The sequence below is a fragment of the Tachyglossus aculeatus genome, chromosome 17, assembly GCF_015852505.1.
Source record: "Tachyglossus aculeatus isolate mTacAcu1 chromosome 17, mTacAcu1.pri, whole genome shotgun sequence".
Lineage (NCBI taxonomy): Eukaryota > Metazoa > Chordata > Mammalia > Monotremata > Tachyglossidae > Tachyglossus > Tachyglossus aculeatus.
This window is the reverse complement of record NC_052082.1, coordinates 3552063-3565611: the sequence shown is the minus strand read 5'-3', so window position 1 is coordinate 3565611 and position 13549 is coordinate 3552063. Positions and strand designations below refer to the sequence as shown.

The 13549-nt window shown below is 41.4% G+C and overlaps 1 protein-coding gene across 17 annotated transcripts in view; it reads right to left on the bottom strand.

Annotated features, from left to right (window-relative positions):
- ADGRL3 (adhesion G protein-coupled receptor L3) overlaps positions 1–13549 on the bottom strand; it is a 694363-nt gene that overhangs the window by 85269 nt on the left and 595545 nt on the right. For all 17 annotated transcript variants that reach the window (XM_038759779.1, XM_038759784.1, XM_038759785.1 and 14 more), the window contains 2 exons: positions 13227–13435; positions 12037–12213 (listed from right to left, as the gene is read on the bottom strand). In XM_038759779.1, coding sequence (XP_038615707.1) covers positions 12037–12213; positions 13227–13435 — 386 coding nt within the window. The remainder of the gene's footprint in view (positions 1–12036; positions 12214–13226; positions 13436–13549) is intronic.

Sequence of the window (13549 nt, the reverse complement as noted above, 5' to 3'; positions counted from 1 at the left end):
AAGAACAAAGAAACCGATCACACTGATGATTGCTCATGAGGAGTTTAAAGTCAAATGGGGGAAGACATAAAAAAAAAATGCATTTGAGTGTCAAATGGGTATAGAGTGACTATGACAGGATGAAGTATTCAAACAATTCAGAATACATAATTCACAATTTAATTAGTATAAATCAGCTAATTATAAATTAGTATAATGTTAGCTCATTGTGGGCAGGGAGTATGTCTATCAACTCTGTTCTACTGTACTCTCCCAAGCACTTAGAACAGTGCTCTGCACACAGTAAGGACTCAGTAAATACCATTGATGAATATGATGACTTGACCCACCTAAATATTTAGGATGGCTATACATACATACATGCTCAAGGCACCTTATAATAATAATAATAATAATAATAATGGCATTTGTTAAGTGCTTACTATGTGCAAAGCACTGTTCTAAGTGCTGGGGAGGCTACAAGGTGATCAGACTTCTTCTAGACTGTGAGCCCGTTGTTGGGTAGGGACTGTCTCTATATATTGCCGACTTGTACTTCCCAAGCACTTAGTACAGTGCTCTACACACAGTAAGCGCTCAATAAATATGATCGAATGAATGAATGAATCAGGTTGTCCCATGTGGGGCTCACAGTCTTAATCCCCATTTTACAGATGAGGTAACTGAGGCCCAGAGAAGTTAAGTGACTTGCCCAAAGTCACACAGCTGAGAAGTGGTGGAGCCGGGATTAGAACTCATGACCTCTGACTCCCAAGCATGTACTTTTTCCACTGAGCCATGCTGCTTCTCACCTTATGGATGACTACATCTTGGGGTGATAAGAATAGTACGCTAGACTGGGAGCCCATTGTCTGGTAGGGACTATCTCTATCTGTTCCAAATTTGTACTTTCCAAGCACTTAGTACTGTGCTTTGCACACAGTAAGCACTCAATAAATACGACTGAATGAAGGAATGAATAAATGCAGAGGAATTTGATGGTATCTTGAATCAGAACACGCCTTTACTCTGTGGTGAGTTTCCCTTCTTCTAGACTGTAAGCTCTTTGTGGGCCAGAATGTATCCACCATCGCTGCTAAACTGTACTCTCCCAAGTGCTTAGTACAGTACTTTGCACACAGAAGGCATTCAATAAATACCACTGATTGACTGATTGATTACCCTGATTCATTCTCACTAAGTGAAAGAAGTATGATGGCTACCAACTCATTTTTAAATCCCTGCCACCAGAGGATACCCTGTGGGGGCAGAGCTCCCTGCTTCCACCCTCTGCCTCCTCTAATCCCCCTAAAAAAGGAATGCAAATGTTTATAGCCTTTTTGCACTTTTCTCCCACAGCTAAGCAGAGTTGCTCAAAATATTTTTTATAAAATTTGGAGATAAAAGAGCAGAGAGTTCAAACATATTTAGTTCCAAGCTGTTTCCTTTTGTAGTGCAAATTCTGAAATTAACATGGTTTAACTAAATCTGTTTCTTTCCTGACACTTTTGAACATGATATTAGACTTATAAAATGGTCTACACTGAGATACTTCAGTACTGGAATTTCTACAGAATCTTCATGCTTCTAAAATGACCACTTTAGAAGTTAGATTGCTTTTCTAATTGCTTAAAACATCCTTGTGAGGTAGAAACAGATTTTATTATTCCCATTTTATGGATGAGAGAGCTGAGACACAGAGCCATAAATGATGTGCTTGATCACAGAGCAGGTAATGGAATAGGGAAGAACTCAAATCCATTCTCTAGCCAATTTGGCCTAGTGGGAAGAGCACAAGAGCCAAAGAGGCTCCGATTTTAATCCCAACTCCATCACTTACTGGCTGTATGACCTTGGGCAAATCACTTAACTTCTCTGGGCCTCAGTTTCCTCACCTACAAACTGGGGTTCAAATTGCTGCTCTTTTTCCTATTTGGACTGTGAGCCCCATGTGGGGCAGTGGTTGGGTCTGATTTGACCACCTTACATCTACCAAGCGCTTAGAACAGTGCTTTGCACTTAATAAGGCACTTAACAAATGCCATCATTATTATTATTACCACCCCATATTTAGTACAGTGCTTGGCAAATAGAAGGCCCTTAACAAATGCTACAATTATTATTTCCTCATTCATTCATTCAATCATATTTATTGAGCACTTACTGTGTGCAGAGCACTGTACTAAGTGCTTGGGAAGTACAAGTCGGCAACATATAGAGATGGTCCCTACCCAACAACGGGCTCACAGTCTAGAAGGGGGAGACAGACAACAAAATAAAACATGGAGACAGGTGTCAGAGTAGTCAGAACAAATAGAATTAAAGAATTCCTCCTTTGTGGCTGCACTACAAAGTACAGACAACTTGGAGAAGAGAGAAGTATCAGTGTAGGTTAGGTGAAAGGGTGTCTCTGGAATGAAATGTGATCAGGAATAAGGCATAGGAGATAAGGAAAGAACAAAGAAGGGAAAGGGAAAGCTAGAGTGAGTGGAGTGAGTTGAGAAGTCCTGGAAAATGAAGGGGGTGGATAAGATTAATTGCTGACTTGTGGAAACCTTGACACAGACAGTAAATTTGAAACAGAGGAGAGTTTGGTAGGGAGACCTGGGAAATTTCTGCAGAAGAAGGTGATATGATCCAAACTGCAGGAAAGATTTTTGTTTAGCATTTGGGATCTATCGGTTGGGTGGGGGAGTGGAGGCAGGGCAGGAGTTGGGTCAGCTGAAAGAGAAGAAGAGATTCTCATTATACTGCAGAGTGGGTTTTGTACCATTATGTGGTGTATGCCCTATCCACTTGCTGAATAATAAAAGGAAAGCTGAAAATGAAACAGAACATTAAAGCGAACCAGAAAGTAGAGCAGAAGAAAAAGCCCTGTCAGTTTTTAGACATGCTTCTTGTCGTGTCTGCCTGAAAGTTCAGGGGTTACAACATTGAAGCAGGGAAACCTCGAGGCATGGAGCTAAGAATAGGGAAGAATGAGGGAGCAAGACTTATTCTACTTTTTTAAGTAAGAGGTCTCTCTGGAATTCTGGGGCCTGGGGTAATGGCTTCTTCCCAGAGTCTTGCAGAATTAATCCTTTGACTGCAACTGGCAAACCATCCCTCTTTTGATATGCCAGAAGTTGAATGGGAATCAAGGAACTTCACCAGTGTTTAAATGACACAGAAAATATCTAAAGGAGGGCAAACAAATGTTCATCTTGGAAATGGAGGGGTATGTCAGACTTCTTACACGGACTGTCGAAACATGAGAAAAGCCCACAACATCTAGATGGGGTGACAACATTGCTTATCGATTTACACAACACCCTTCCAAACTAGTGAAACCACTGCCTCTAGCACTTTGTACCAACCAGACATTTTTGGGTTCATGATCACCTGAAACACATTGATACAAACCCTAATAGTTGAGCACTCACTAACCTAAATATCAACTTTCCTCCTACATTTCTGTCATCTTTTTTCAGGTTCTATATCCCCCTGCTAGACTGTAAGCTGCTCAAGGTTGTCCTTGTGGATCATGACTGCTAACTTTAATGTAGTCTGCCAAGTGCTTTGAACAGTGTTCTGCACCCTTTAGATGCTCAATAAATACTGCTGATTGATTGAATCATATAATTGCTACAAGTACTGCATCCCAGGCTCCCAGAAAGAGCAAATCTCAAGTTAAGTAGACAGAGCAGAAGACTGTTTGGCCTGTCTCTCTAAGAGACATTCCAGCTAAATGTACCTGGGTATGTTACTCCTGGTAATACAGAGGTCCAGGGTGTAATCGGGGGGGAAAAATGGAATGAGGGGGGAACAATGAGGAAACAGGATCCTGGACTGAATTTATGGTTGCATTTGGAAAGCTTGGTGAGATGTAGGTATCTAAGCATAAGCCATGCTCTTTCCATGTAGAACAGTGCTTGGCACATAGTAAACGCTTAATTCATTATTATTATTATTATAGTATCAATCAATCAGTCAATCAAAGGTATTTATTGAGCACTCACTATGTGCAAAGCACTGTATTAAGCACTTTGGAGCTGGCAGATACCTCCCCTGCCCACAAGCTTACAACCTAGCAATGTAAGTCTTACAGACTTACAATGTTGAAAAGCAATACCCTGCTATGTGACCTTGGACAAGTCACTTCACTTCTCTGTACCTCAGTACCCTCATCTATAAAATGGGGATTGAGACTATGAGCCCCACATGGGATAGGGACTCTGTCCAACATGATTTGCTTATATCCACCGCAGCGATTAGTGTAGTGCCTGGCATGTAGTAACCTGTTAACAAATACCATAATTATTATTTACTGATGGACTGGTTCTTCCGTGAAGCTCTAAACTACTTTACCCAATCTCTCCCTCCTCTTTTTCACACTGTTTCCAGTTCTAAGATAGAAGATGCTCTGAAAAAATGGACGGAGAAAAAGAGCATCACATAATAATCAAAATAGTCTTTCCAAGGGTAGGGTGAACCTAATGGAAGGCAAAACTACAGAAAACATTCAGAAGAGGATTCTACAATAATCCCAGTTAAAAGGATGCTGGACTATCTGATCTAAACAATCACTGTGAAGTGGCATCTCAACTTTGGTCCTCTTAGTGTGATATTTGATAGATATTATTTTTCTTTTAAGTTTGAAGGAAAGTATTTTTCAAGTAATCAATTCTATTTTTCTTTTAGGAGAAGCACTTAAGAATGGTCTGGAATAGGTGATTGTGTAGAATATATTCCTTCTATTAAGTGATATTGGCTTTGACCTCTGTCATGTACCTTTACAAATCAAGTTGGATTGCACACATATTGTGAAGCCCGCAGAACATGTTGTGGAAGCAGGAGACAAACAAATCAATTCTGTTTCACTTTTCTTTCTAATTCCATGAAAAATTGCTAAAGTCAGGAGTAAGATGGAGTGATGGCTGAAATTAGAGTGCTTGTTGACCTTACTTTTACTCTGAAGTTGAATTGTAAATTTAAACCAAGTACAAAATGTACTAAAACACATGTGAGAGTAGAGCTGACAGGATTTGGTGACAATACAATAAAATACAATGACAACCATATTGCCTTGAGCAAAACTGGTGTTAGCCCACAAAAATACTAGTTGATAAAGTGACCAGTGAGGGAATCTTTAAAATACATGTTCAGTGGGACTATGAAATATTTTCATTTAATTTTGGCTTAGTGGGAAAGAGCACAGACCTGGGAGTTAAAGGACCTGGACTCTAATCCCTGTTCTGCTGTGGGACCTTGGGCACGTCACTGAACTTCTCTGCGCCTCAGTTTCCTCATCTGCAAAATGGAGATTCGATAATACCCGTCTTCCCTTTGAGCCCCATTTGGGGCAGGGACTGTGTCCAACATCATTATCTTCTACCTACCCCAACACTTGGCATAGTGCTTGGCACGTAGCAAGTGCTTCACAAGGATGAAAATTATTATGATTATTATCATTATTATTTAATCCTTTAAAACTAAATTATTATTTTCGATCATCTGAAAGTATAGATAAATGGACAATTTTTATAGAATTCAGGTTTGATAACCAATAGGGAAGTTTGTCCCTGTTATACCTGACATGAAATGGATAGTTGATGAAAAGGATGCCAATAGTTGCCATGGTTTTATTTTATTCCTTTTGGCCCCATAATGCCATGATAGTTATCTTTCAGTATTTTTCCAGTCCCTCCTGTATGAAGGAATCAAGCTTTACTTACAGCCCCTCTGGACTGTAAGCTTGTTGGGGGAGGGAAACATGTCTAATCCAACTCTACTGTAATGTTCTCTCCCTAATGCTTAATACAGTGCTCTGTACATGGTAAGTGCTCAATAAATGTCATTGACTGTCAGCCAGTCAGTCAACTGTATTTATTGAGGGCTCAATGTATACAGAGCACTGTACTCTTGGGAGAGTACAATATAACAATATAATTGAATATTCCCTGCCCACAATGAGGATACTGTCTAGAAGCGGGGACAGACATTAATATAAATGAATAAATGACAGATATACTGATTGATTGACTGATTGATTGGAAGTCCACTTCCAGATCAGCAATAACACATTTGTGCTTGCAGAAAAGTGGGACTGCCCTGACTAGAAGGACACTCTGGAAATAGCATAAAAGGGCACCGTTTCCCGTGTCCAAAATCTGCTGCTTAGTACAGTGCTCTGCACACAGTATGCGCTCAATAAATACGACTGAACTGAATGAATGAATGTATGAATGAAAGTCTACGTATCTGAGGCACAAGAAGCAGTAGCTAAACTAGCTTCTGAAGTGTTCAACTGCAGAATTGGTCATTCCCTAGGTTGTAGTCTTTCAGGATCCATGGATCATGTCTACTAATAATATTGTACCCTCACAAGTGCTTAGCTTAGTACAGTGCTCAATAAGTACTTCGGGTGGATCACCCTCTACGGAGAGTGTCTGAGTGGTTTGGGAAGTGGGATAACAGATGAAGGAAAAGGTCAAATACCTGGAAAATAGGCATGAGACATTTTGGGCTTCTCAGGTACATGAAACTAAGACATCTATCTTTTGAAATACTCAAAAGAAAGAGGGGAATAGTGCTGGCTAATTCTCATATACTCAGGGTTCTGAAAAGAAATCTTTCTTCTCAAATGAGCAGGGCCTCGTTCAACTAAGAATTGATCCCAACAACTCCCTGCCCAAAGACTCAGATAAATTATGCCTTGTCTGGTCAGTAATTGGTAATTTTTTCCTGAAGAGAGAAATATATAGCTATTACTGATTAGAAAGCCAGATGGCTATCAATCACAGAAGGAATGAACCAGAGTTTTTTCTCACTAAGCTAATAATTAAAACACAACCCATAACTCACGAAACTGCCACAGAAGACATTTTCTAACAGTCGACAGCCGAGTTCTCTAGAAAAAAACAAGTATAATTTGTGCCCAGAGAGAGAAAGATTATAATTAAAGGGCATCATTATTTGGACATTTGCACAGGGTTCAAATGTTCAGCCAAATTCCTTTGCTTTGATGTAATCCCATTCAAGTGTACTATGCAACATTTTACTTTTCAGTTCTGAGGAACGAACATCCCCAACCTCTACGAGGAACACTGGTGAGTAAAACCTGGTTGTTGACTCCAATGCAGCTGAGCAATTCTCTTTCAGCTAGGAATTTTTGAGAAATCATGGGTAGAGCTCTCAAGCAATCAATCATATTTATTGAGCGCTGTACTAAGCGCTTGGGAGAGTACAGTATAACAGTGTTGGTAAACATATTCCTGACCTGCCAGACATCCGAAATCTATTATTTATCATCATACTCTATTTTTTTCTATCCCCAAAATCAAAGTTTTCTAGTTCAAAATTTAACCTATTATTTTTCTACTGATAGTTTTGGGTGGATACAAATGTCCAGGTTTTGCCTCGGAAATCTTACCTAAAAATATGGCTGCATCGTGGGGTATATTTTCTCATACACTTCCATGAATTAGATAGGTTCTGCTCTAGAACCAGTTCTAGCATAACACTTGAGTCCCAAAAGTAAGTATACCTGCATGTGGAGAGGCGGCATGGCCCTGTTGACAGATCATAGGCCTGAGAATCAGAAGGACCTAGGTTCTAATCCCGGCTCTACAATTTATCTGCTGTGTAACCTTGGGCAAGTCACTTCACTTCTCTGTGCCTCAGTTCCCTCATTTGTAAAATGTGGATTAAGACTGTGAACCCCATGTGGGACAGGGACTTTGTCCAACCTGATTAGCTTGTATCTACCTCAGTGCTTAGAAAAGCACCTGGTACACGGTAAGTGCTCAATAAATATCATTAAAAAAAGTATACGTTCTGCTGGAAATCAAACCTAACCACCCATCCTTCCCCTCCATGATTCTCAGGAAGCCGGCTCACTCTGACCAGGCTATGTCCGCTGTAGGTAGGCTCTGACTTTCCATTTCCCTGTCTCCAACCTCTGGCAACTGCTCTCCCGGGGCCAGTTCAGTATGCTGTGTCTGTTTCCAGACCTCGGGGATCCCGGAAGCATCGCTTAGTGGACAGAGCCCAGGCCTGGGAATCAGCAGAAGGATTTGGATTCTAATCCTGGCTCCACAAGTGTGTGCTGTGTGACCTTGGACCAGTCACTTAACTTTTCTGTGCTTCAGTTATCTCATTTGTAAAATGGGGATTGAGACTGAGTGCCCCACGTGGGACAGGGACTGTGTCCAACCCAATTTGCTTGTAACCACCCCAGTGCCTTGTACAGTGCCTGACACATAGTAAGTCCTTAACGAATATCACAATTATAATTATTAATAATGATAACAATAACAATAATAATCCAGGCCTATTTCACTCTGGTGACATCCCCTCTCCGGTTGCCATGCTGGCCTCATTGGGACTGCTCATGGGCTCAGACCTTTGCTATTGCATGAACGTGGAGGAATCTCCCTCCTGTAGTTAGGGTGGCCACCTCATCGCCATGGTGACCAGGAAGGTCTTGCTATCTCAGACAGCTGTAGTTGTGGAGCACAGTGCTCTGCACACAGTAAGCGCTCAATAAATACGATTGATTGATTGATTGATTGTGGAGGTGGGGGGAAGGGATGTGAGGAAGATGCACCAGCCTGGAGTTCCTGAGGGATCTGGGATCTGGAAGCAGCCACAGCAGTCTGGGAAGTGACTGCTGAGAGGTTGGAGCTGGAATTTTTTTTTTTAATATGCTATTTGTTAAGTGCTTACTATGCGGAAGGCACTGTACTAAGCACTGGGGTTAATACATTCATTCAATCGTATTTATTGAGCGCTTACTGTGTGCAGAGCACTGTACTAAGCGCTTGGGAAGTACAGGTTGGCAACATATAGAGACGGTCCCTACCCAACAGTGGGCTCACGGTCTAGAAGGGGGAGACAGAGAACAAAACAAAACATATTAACAAAATAAAATAAATAGAATATGTACAAGTAAAATAGAGTAATAAATATGTATAAACATATATACATATATACAGGTTCTGTGGGGAAGGGAAAGAGGTAAGGCAGGGGGGATGGAGAGGGGAGGGAGGGGGAGAGGAAGGAGGGGGCTCAGTCTGGGAAGGCCTCCTGGAGGAGGTGAGCTCTCAATAGGGCCTTGAAGGGTGGAAGAGAGCTAGCATCACATGGGATTCATGGTCTTAATCTCCAATTTACAGAATAGGTAACTAAGGCACAGAGAAGTGAAATGACTTGCCCAAGATCACACAGCAGACAAGTGGAGGAGTCAGGGTTAGAACTCAGATCCCTCTGACATCAAGGTCCATGCTCTATCCACTAGGCCACACTGCTTATGAATCCTGGGGTGCATGAGCAATTGGCATTTTATGTCTGTTGATTTCTGAGAACTGGGGATACATCTGTATTTTTAAGTAAGCTTAGATTAAGGGTCAAATGAAATGTAACATATTCTCCTTTAACGGCTACCTATCCCTTTCAATTGACAAGGTGGTGTAAGAGCAGCATATTCTGTCATTCGGAACTTCTCTGAAGTGGACTTTAGTGTTTCCCATCAAATGAAATTCAGGAAAACCTCATTAACTTGGTATTGGTTAATTCAATTACCACCTAATTTGAAACAAGTGCTATTGCTCAGTTGAGTAGATAGATTTTTCCCCTGTAAATTGTAAGGTTAATCCAAAGTAACACTGTTATGCAATTTGAAGTGGAAATTTATACCCCAGGGAAGTAAATTAATTGGTTAATTCCAAATAAGAGATACAAATCAGTCACAAATCAAATGGAGATGGGTAAAATGAAACTATCTGTGAAACGCCTTGATTACTTGTCAATTGGAGGAAAGGATGAGAGTATAAACAGAGCCACTCCTTGGTAACTTGAAGAGAAATACACGAAGACTCTCTTTCTGAAGATACTCGCAGATAACTGGAGTATTTTGTTTCATCATCATCAGTGGTATTTATTGAGTGCTTACTATGTGCAGAGCACATTAATAAGCGCTTAGGAGAGTGCAATACAAAAGAGTTGGTAGACACTTTCCCTGTCCACAGCGAGGTGACATTTTGCCTACATAAAGTAAGGCATCAGCGACCATCCCCTTTTCAAGGTTATAAGTTATGGATCTTTCTGCTAGGCCGCACTGTTGCTAGTCATAATAATAATAGCATTTATTAAGTGCTTTCTATGCGCAGAGCATTGTACTAAACACTGAGAAAGAATACACGGATGGGCATTAGACATGATCCCTGGCCCTCAGAATGGTCACCTTAAATTAAAATTTTAATTGTTGCTTATCTTGGAACAAATGGCTCCACCATTTGTCAGCTGTTTGACTTTGGCCGAATCACTTAACTTCTCTGTGCCTCAGTTACCTCATCTGTAAAATGGGGATTAAAACTGTGAGCCCCTGGTGGGACAACCTGATTACCTGGTATCTCCCCCAGCGCTTAGAACAGTGCATGGCACATAGTAAGCACTTAACAAATACCATTATTATTATTATTAACAAACAGTCAAAGGAACTTCTGCCTAGATGTGGATATTTAGGGTATTTGTCTATCACCTTAGTTGCTTAGATATAAAAAATAATAATGGTAACTGTGGTACTTGTTAAGCACATACTTTGTGCCAAGCACTGTACGAAGGACTTGGGGAAAAAACTAGATAATTGCCCAAAGGTCGCCTTGCTCCAGGTTTTGATTTCAAGTAGCACTAGTAGTGATGGTATTCATTGAGCATTCAGTGGGTGCAAAGCACTGTACAAAGCGCTTGGGAAACCACACCACAATAAAGCAAAGTGCTCTCTGGCAACTCTGGAGGCATAAACAGAAAACAAAATGTACAGCTCAAATGTTCATTCTAATTAATCATCAAAAGAGAGCAGAGCCACATCTAAGATACCCGAAAGGCAGCAGGTGCAGTGCATACCACAGGTATCCACACCGCGACAGCTGGCCATCACTTTTTGACTTACAGTCTACAGATCCACTCAATCCAAGTTTCTGAAAAGACCTGAGAGTACCCAATCCGGCTTTAAAATACTTGACACAATGTCTTTCTGGCCGATTAGCATCTATCACCTGTCCCTTCCCAGTCCCCAGTTCCCCTCTTTAAAATCCCTGCCCCATTTTCATAACAAACACAGCTGTATTTTTTTGTTTGCCTTTGTAGTTGATTATTTCAGTTCCTTTGTGCTTTTTCCCAGGTGTTTGAAGTAAAGCGGAAAAGGCTCCCCCAACCCTTACTATATCACTCTGATATCACAGTCAATGGTGAGGTACCAAGCACTTAGAAAGTGCTCCAGGGCTTAGAACAGTGCTTTGCATATAGTAAGCGCTTAATAAATGCCATTATTATTATTATTATTGTGGTGGTTGAGGTCTTAGCCATCCTCTGTTCTGTGATGACAGGCTGCACAGGTTCTCTCTATCGGCTGGCTCATGATGCATATTCCCGGGGAAGAGAGTGTGGATGGCTCACCGCGAACCATCACCACAACTACAGAAACAACTCAAGTACATGCGCAGGTAACCGTCAGACAGACCTTCACCCTCTTAAATTGGGAGTCTGAGCAATTCTCTGTCATAATAATAATAATGATGGTATTTGTTAAGCGCTGACTATGTGCAAAGCACTGTTCTAAGCACTGGGGGGATACAAGGTGATCAGGTGGTCCCACAGGGGGCTCACAGTCTTAATCACCCTTTTACAGATGAGGTAACTGAGGCACAGAGAAGTTAAGTGACTTGTCCAAAGCCACACAATTGGTGGAGCCGGGACTTGAACCCATGACCTCTGACTCCAAAGCCCGGGCTCTTTCCACTGAGCCACGCTGCCGCAGAATGATCATGGGCTAGAAAAGAGGCACGAGTGTATTTCCATGGAGGTTTCTAGCGTGACATTCACGCTGCTGGAGGCAGTCTCATCGTCAACAATATCGTCTTCAAACATTAGACAGTCATACAAATTGAGGACTTTCTTCTCAATAGGAGCTGTGAAAAATCAGCTACCTAAACTGACGCTCTACCTGGAGCCCTCAGAAGGCTAGGGAATTGGACTACTCCATCGACTAACGGTCTTTGGCTCAAAATGTTTTCTTACCTTCACCTCCACGTGCGCCATCAAGACGGCAAAGTTGGTCAGGTGGTTACAGGAACAGGTGGTGTGCGTCTTGTTAGTTGTCAGGAGTCGGCAACCTTGGGTTGACCAATAGCCTGTCATTGTGCGTTTGGAATAGCTCCAGAATGAACAGTTAGCGTTGAAATACTCCTCTGACTGCTGCAGAAAAGAAATCAATAAAGCGAATAACTATCTGAAGACCTTATCGCCCGAGAGGGCTCTTTCTCCAAACTTGCGGCTTGACAAATACTTTTGATTTCACTGGCACTGTTTTACACTAATGTATGCCTGGTGTGGGCAGGGTTTGTCTCTCCTTATTGCTGAATTGTAATAATAATAATAATAATGTTGGTATTTGTTAAGCGCTTACTATGTGCAAAGCACTGTTCTGAGCGCTGGGGTGGATACAAGGTAATCAGGTTGTCCCACGAGGGACTCACAGTCTTCATCCCCATTTTACAGATGAGGGAACTGAGGCCCAGAGAAGTGAAGTGACTCACCCAAAGTCACACAGCTGACAAGTGGCGGAGCCGGGATTAAAACCCATGGCCTCTGACTCCAAAGCCCGGGCACTTTCCACTGAGCCATGAAGCTTCCAAGCGCTTAATACAGTGCTCTGCACACAGCAAGCGCTCAATAAATACTACTGAATAAATGCTTTCCAAATGAAAAGAAACTTCCCAAAAACATACGAATGATGGTATTTATTAAGCACTTACTATGTGACAGGCGCTGGGATAGGTACCAAAAAATCGGATCAATTTAAGTTTCAACTATCAAGCTCTCCACATGCAATCGTTAAGTCAACTCTATTTGACTAGTGAGCTCACTAGCCTCTTTTACTAAAATACTCCTATGAATAACATGTTTTCTCTCCACGATTCAAAGAACATTCTGGATCTTTTTCAGTGTATTGGTAACTTGAAGTTATGTGATGATTGGGTTCCTCTTCAAACAGGTCTCGCTCTTGAATTTAAAAAATATAGCTAACCCATTACTCGGTCAAAATAAGCTCACGAATCAGTTAACATAAAACACAACTCTGGTTGTTTAATTGGGGGTGTAAAACCGAATTGAAATGTTTTCATTTACGAAGGAAATTGGAAAATGGGGATTAAGAGATTGATAACGAAGCCATGTGGACGATTCTCTTGACATCCAGCAATTATTACCTTGATATGCTTCACGGTAAACACCACTGGATCGGCCAGATAAACCTTATTGCTGAACTCTTTGTTTATTGCCGCTGTGATAACGGGGGTGTTTACGATGATGGAGTGATTGGTGGACATGGCCTCGGTCCCCAATTTCATAGTGGCATTCTCCGTGGATAGATAAGGACCCAAGTTGTTATACAGGACAAAAGCCACTCTGATTTCTCCTAAAAAAAGAATGCAGATATGAATTAAAGATAAGATTCAACAGAGATTACAGTTGATCAGTTTGACGGATACAATTAGGCTGCCATTTTATCTGGAATTTAACAATACTTCAT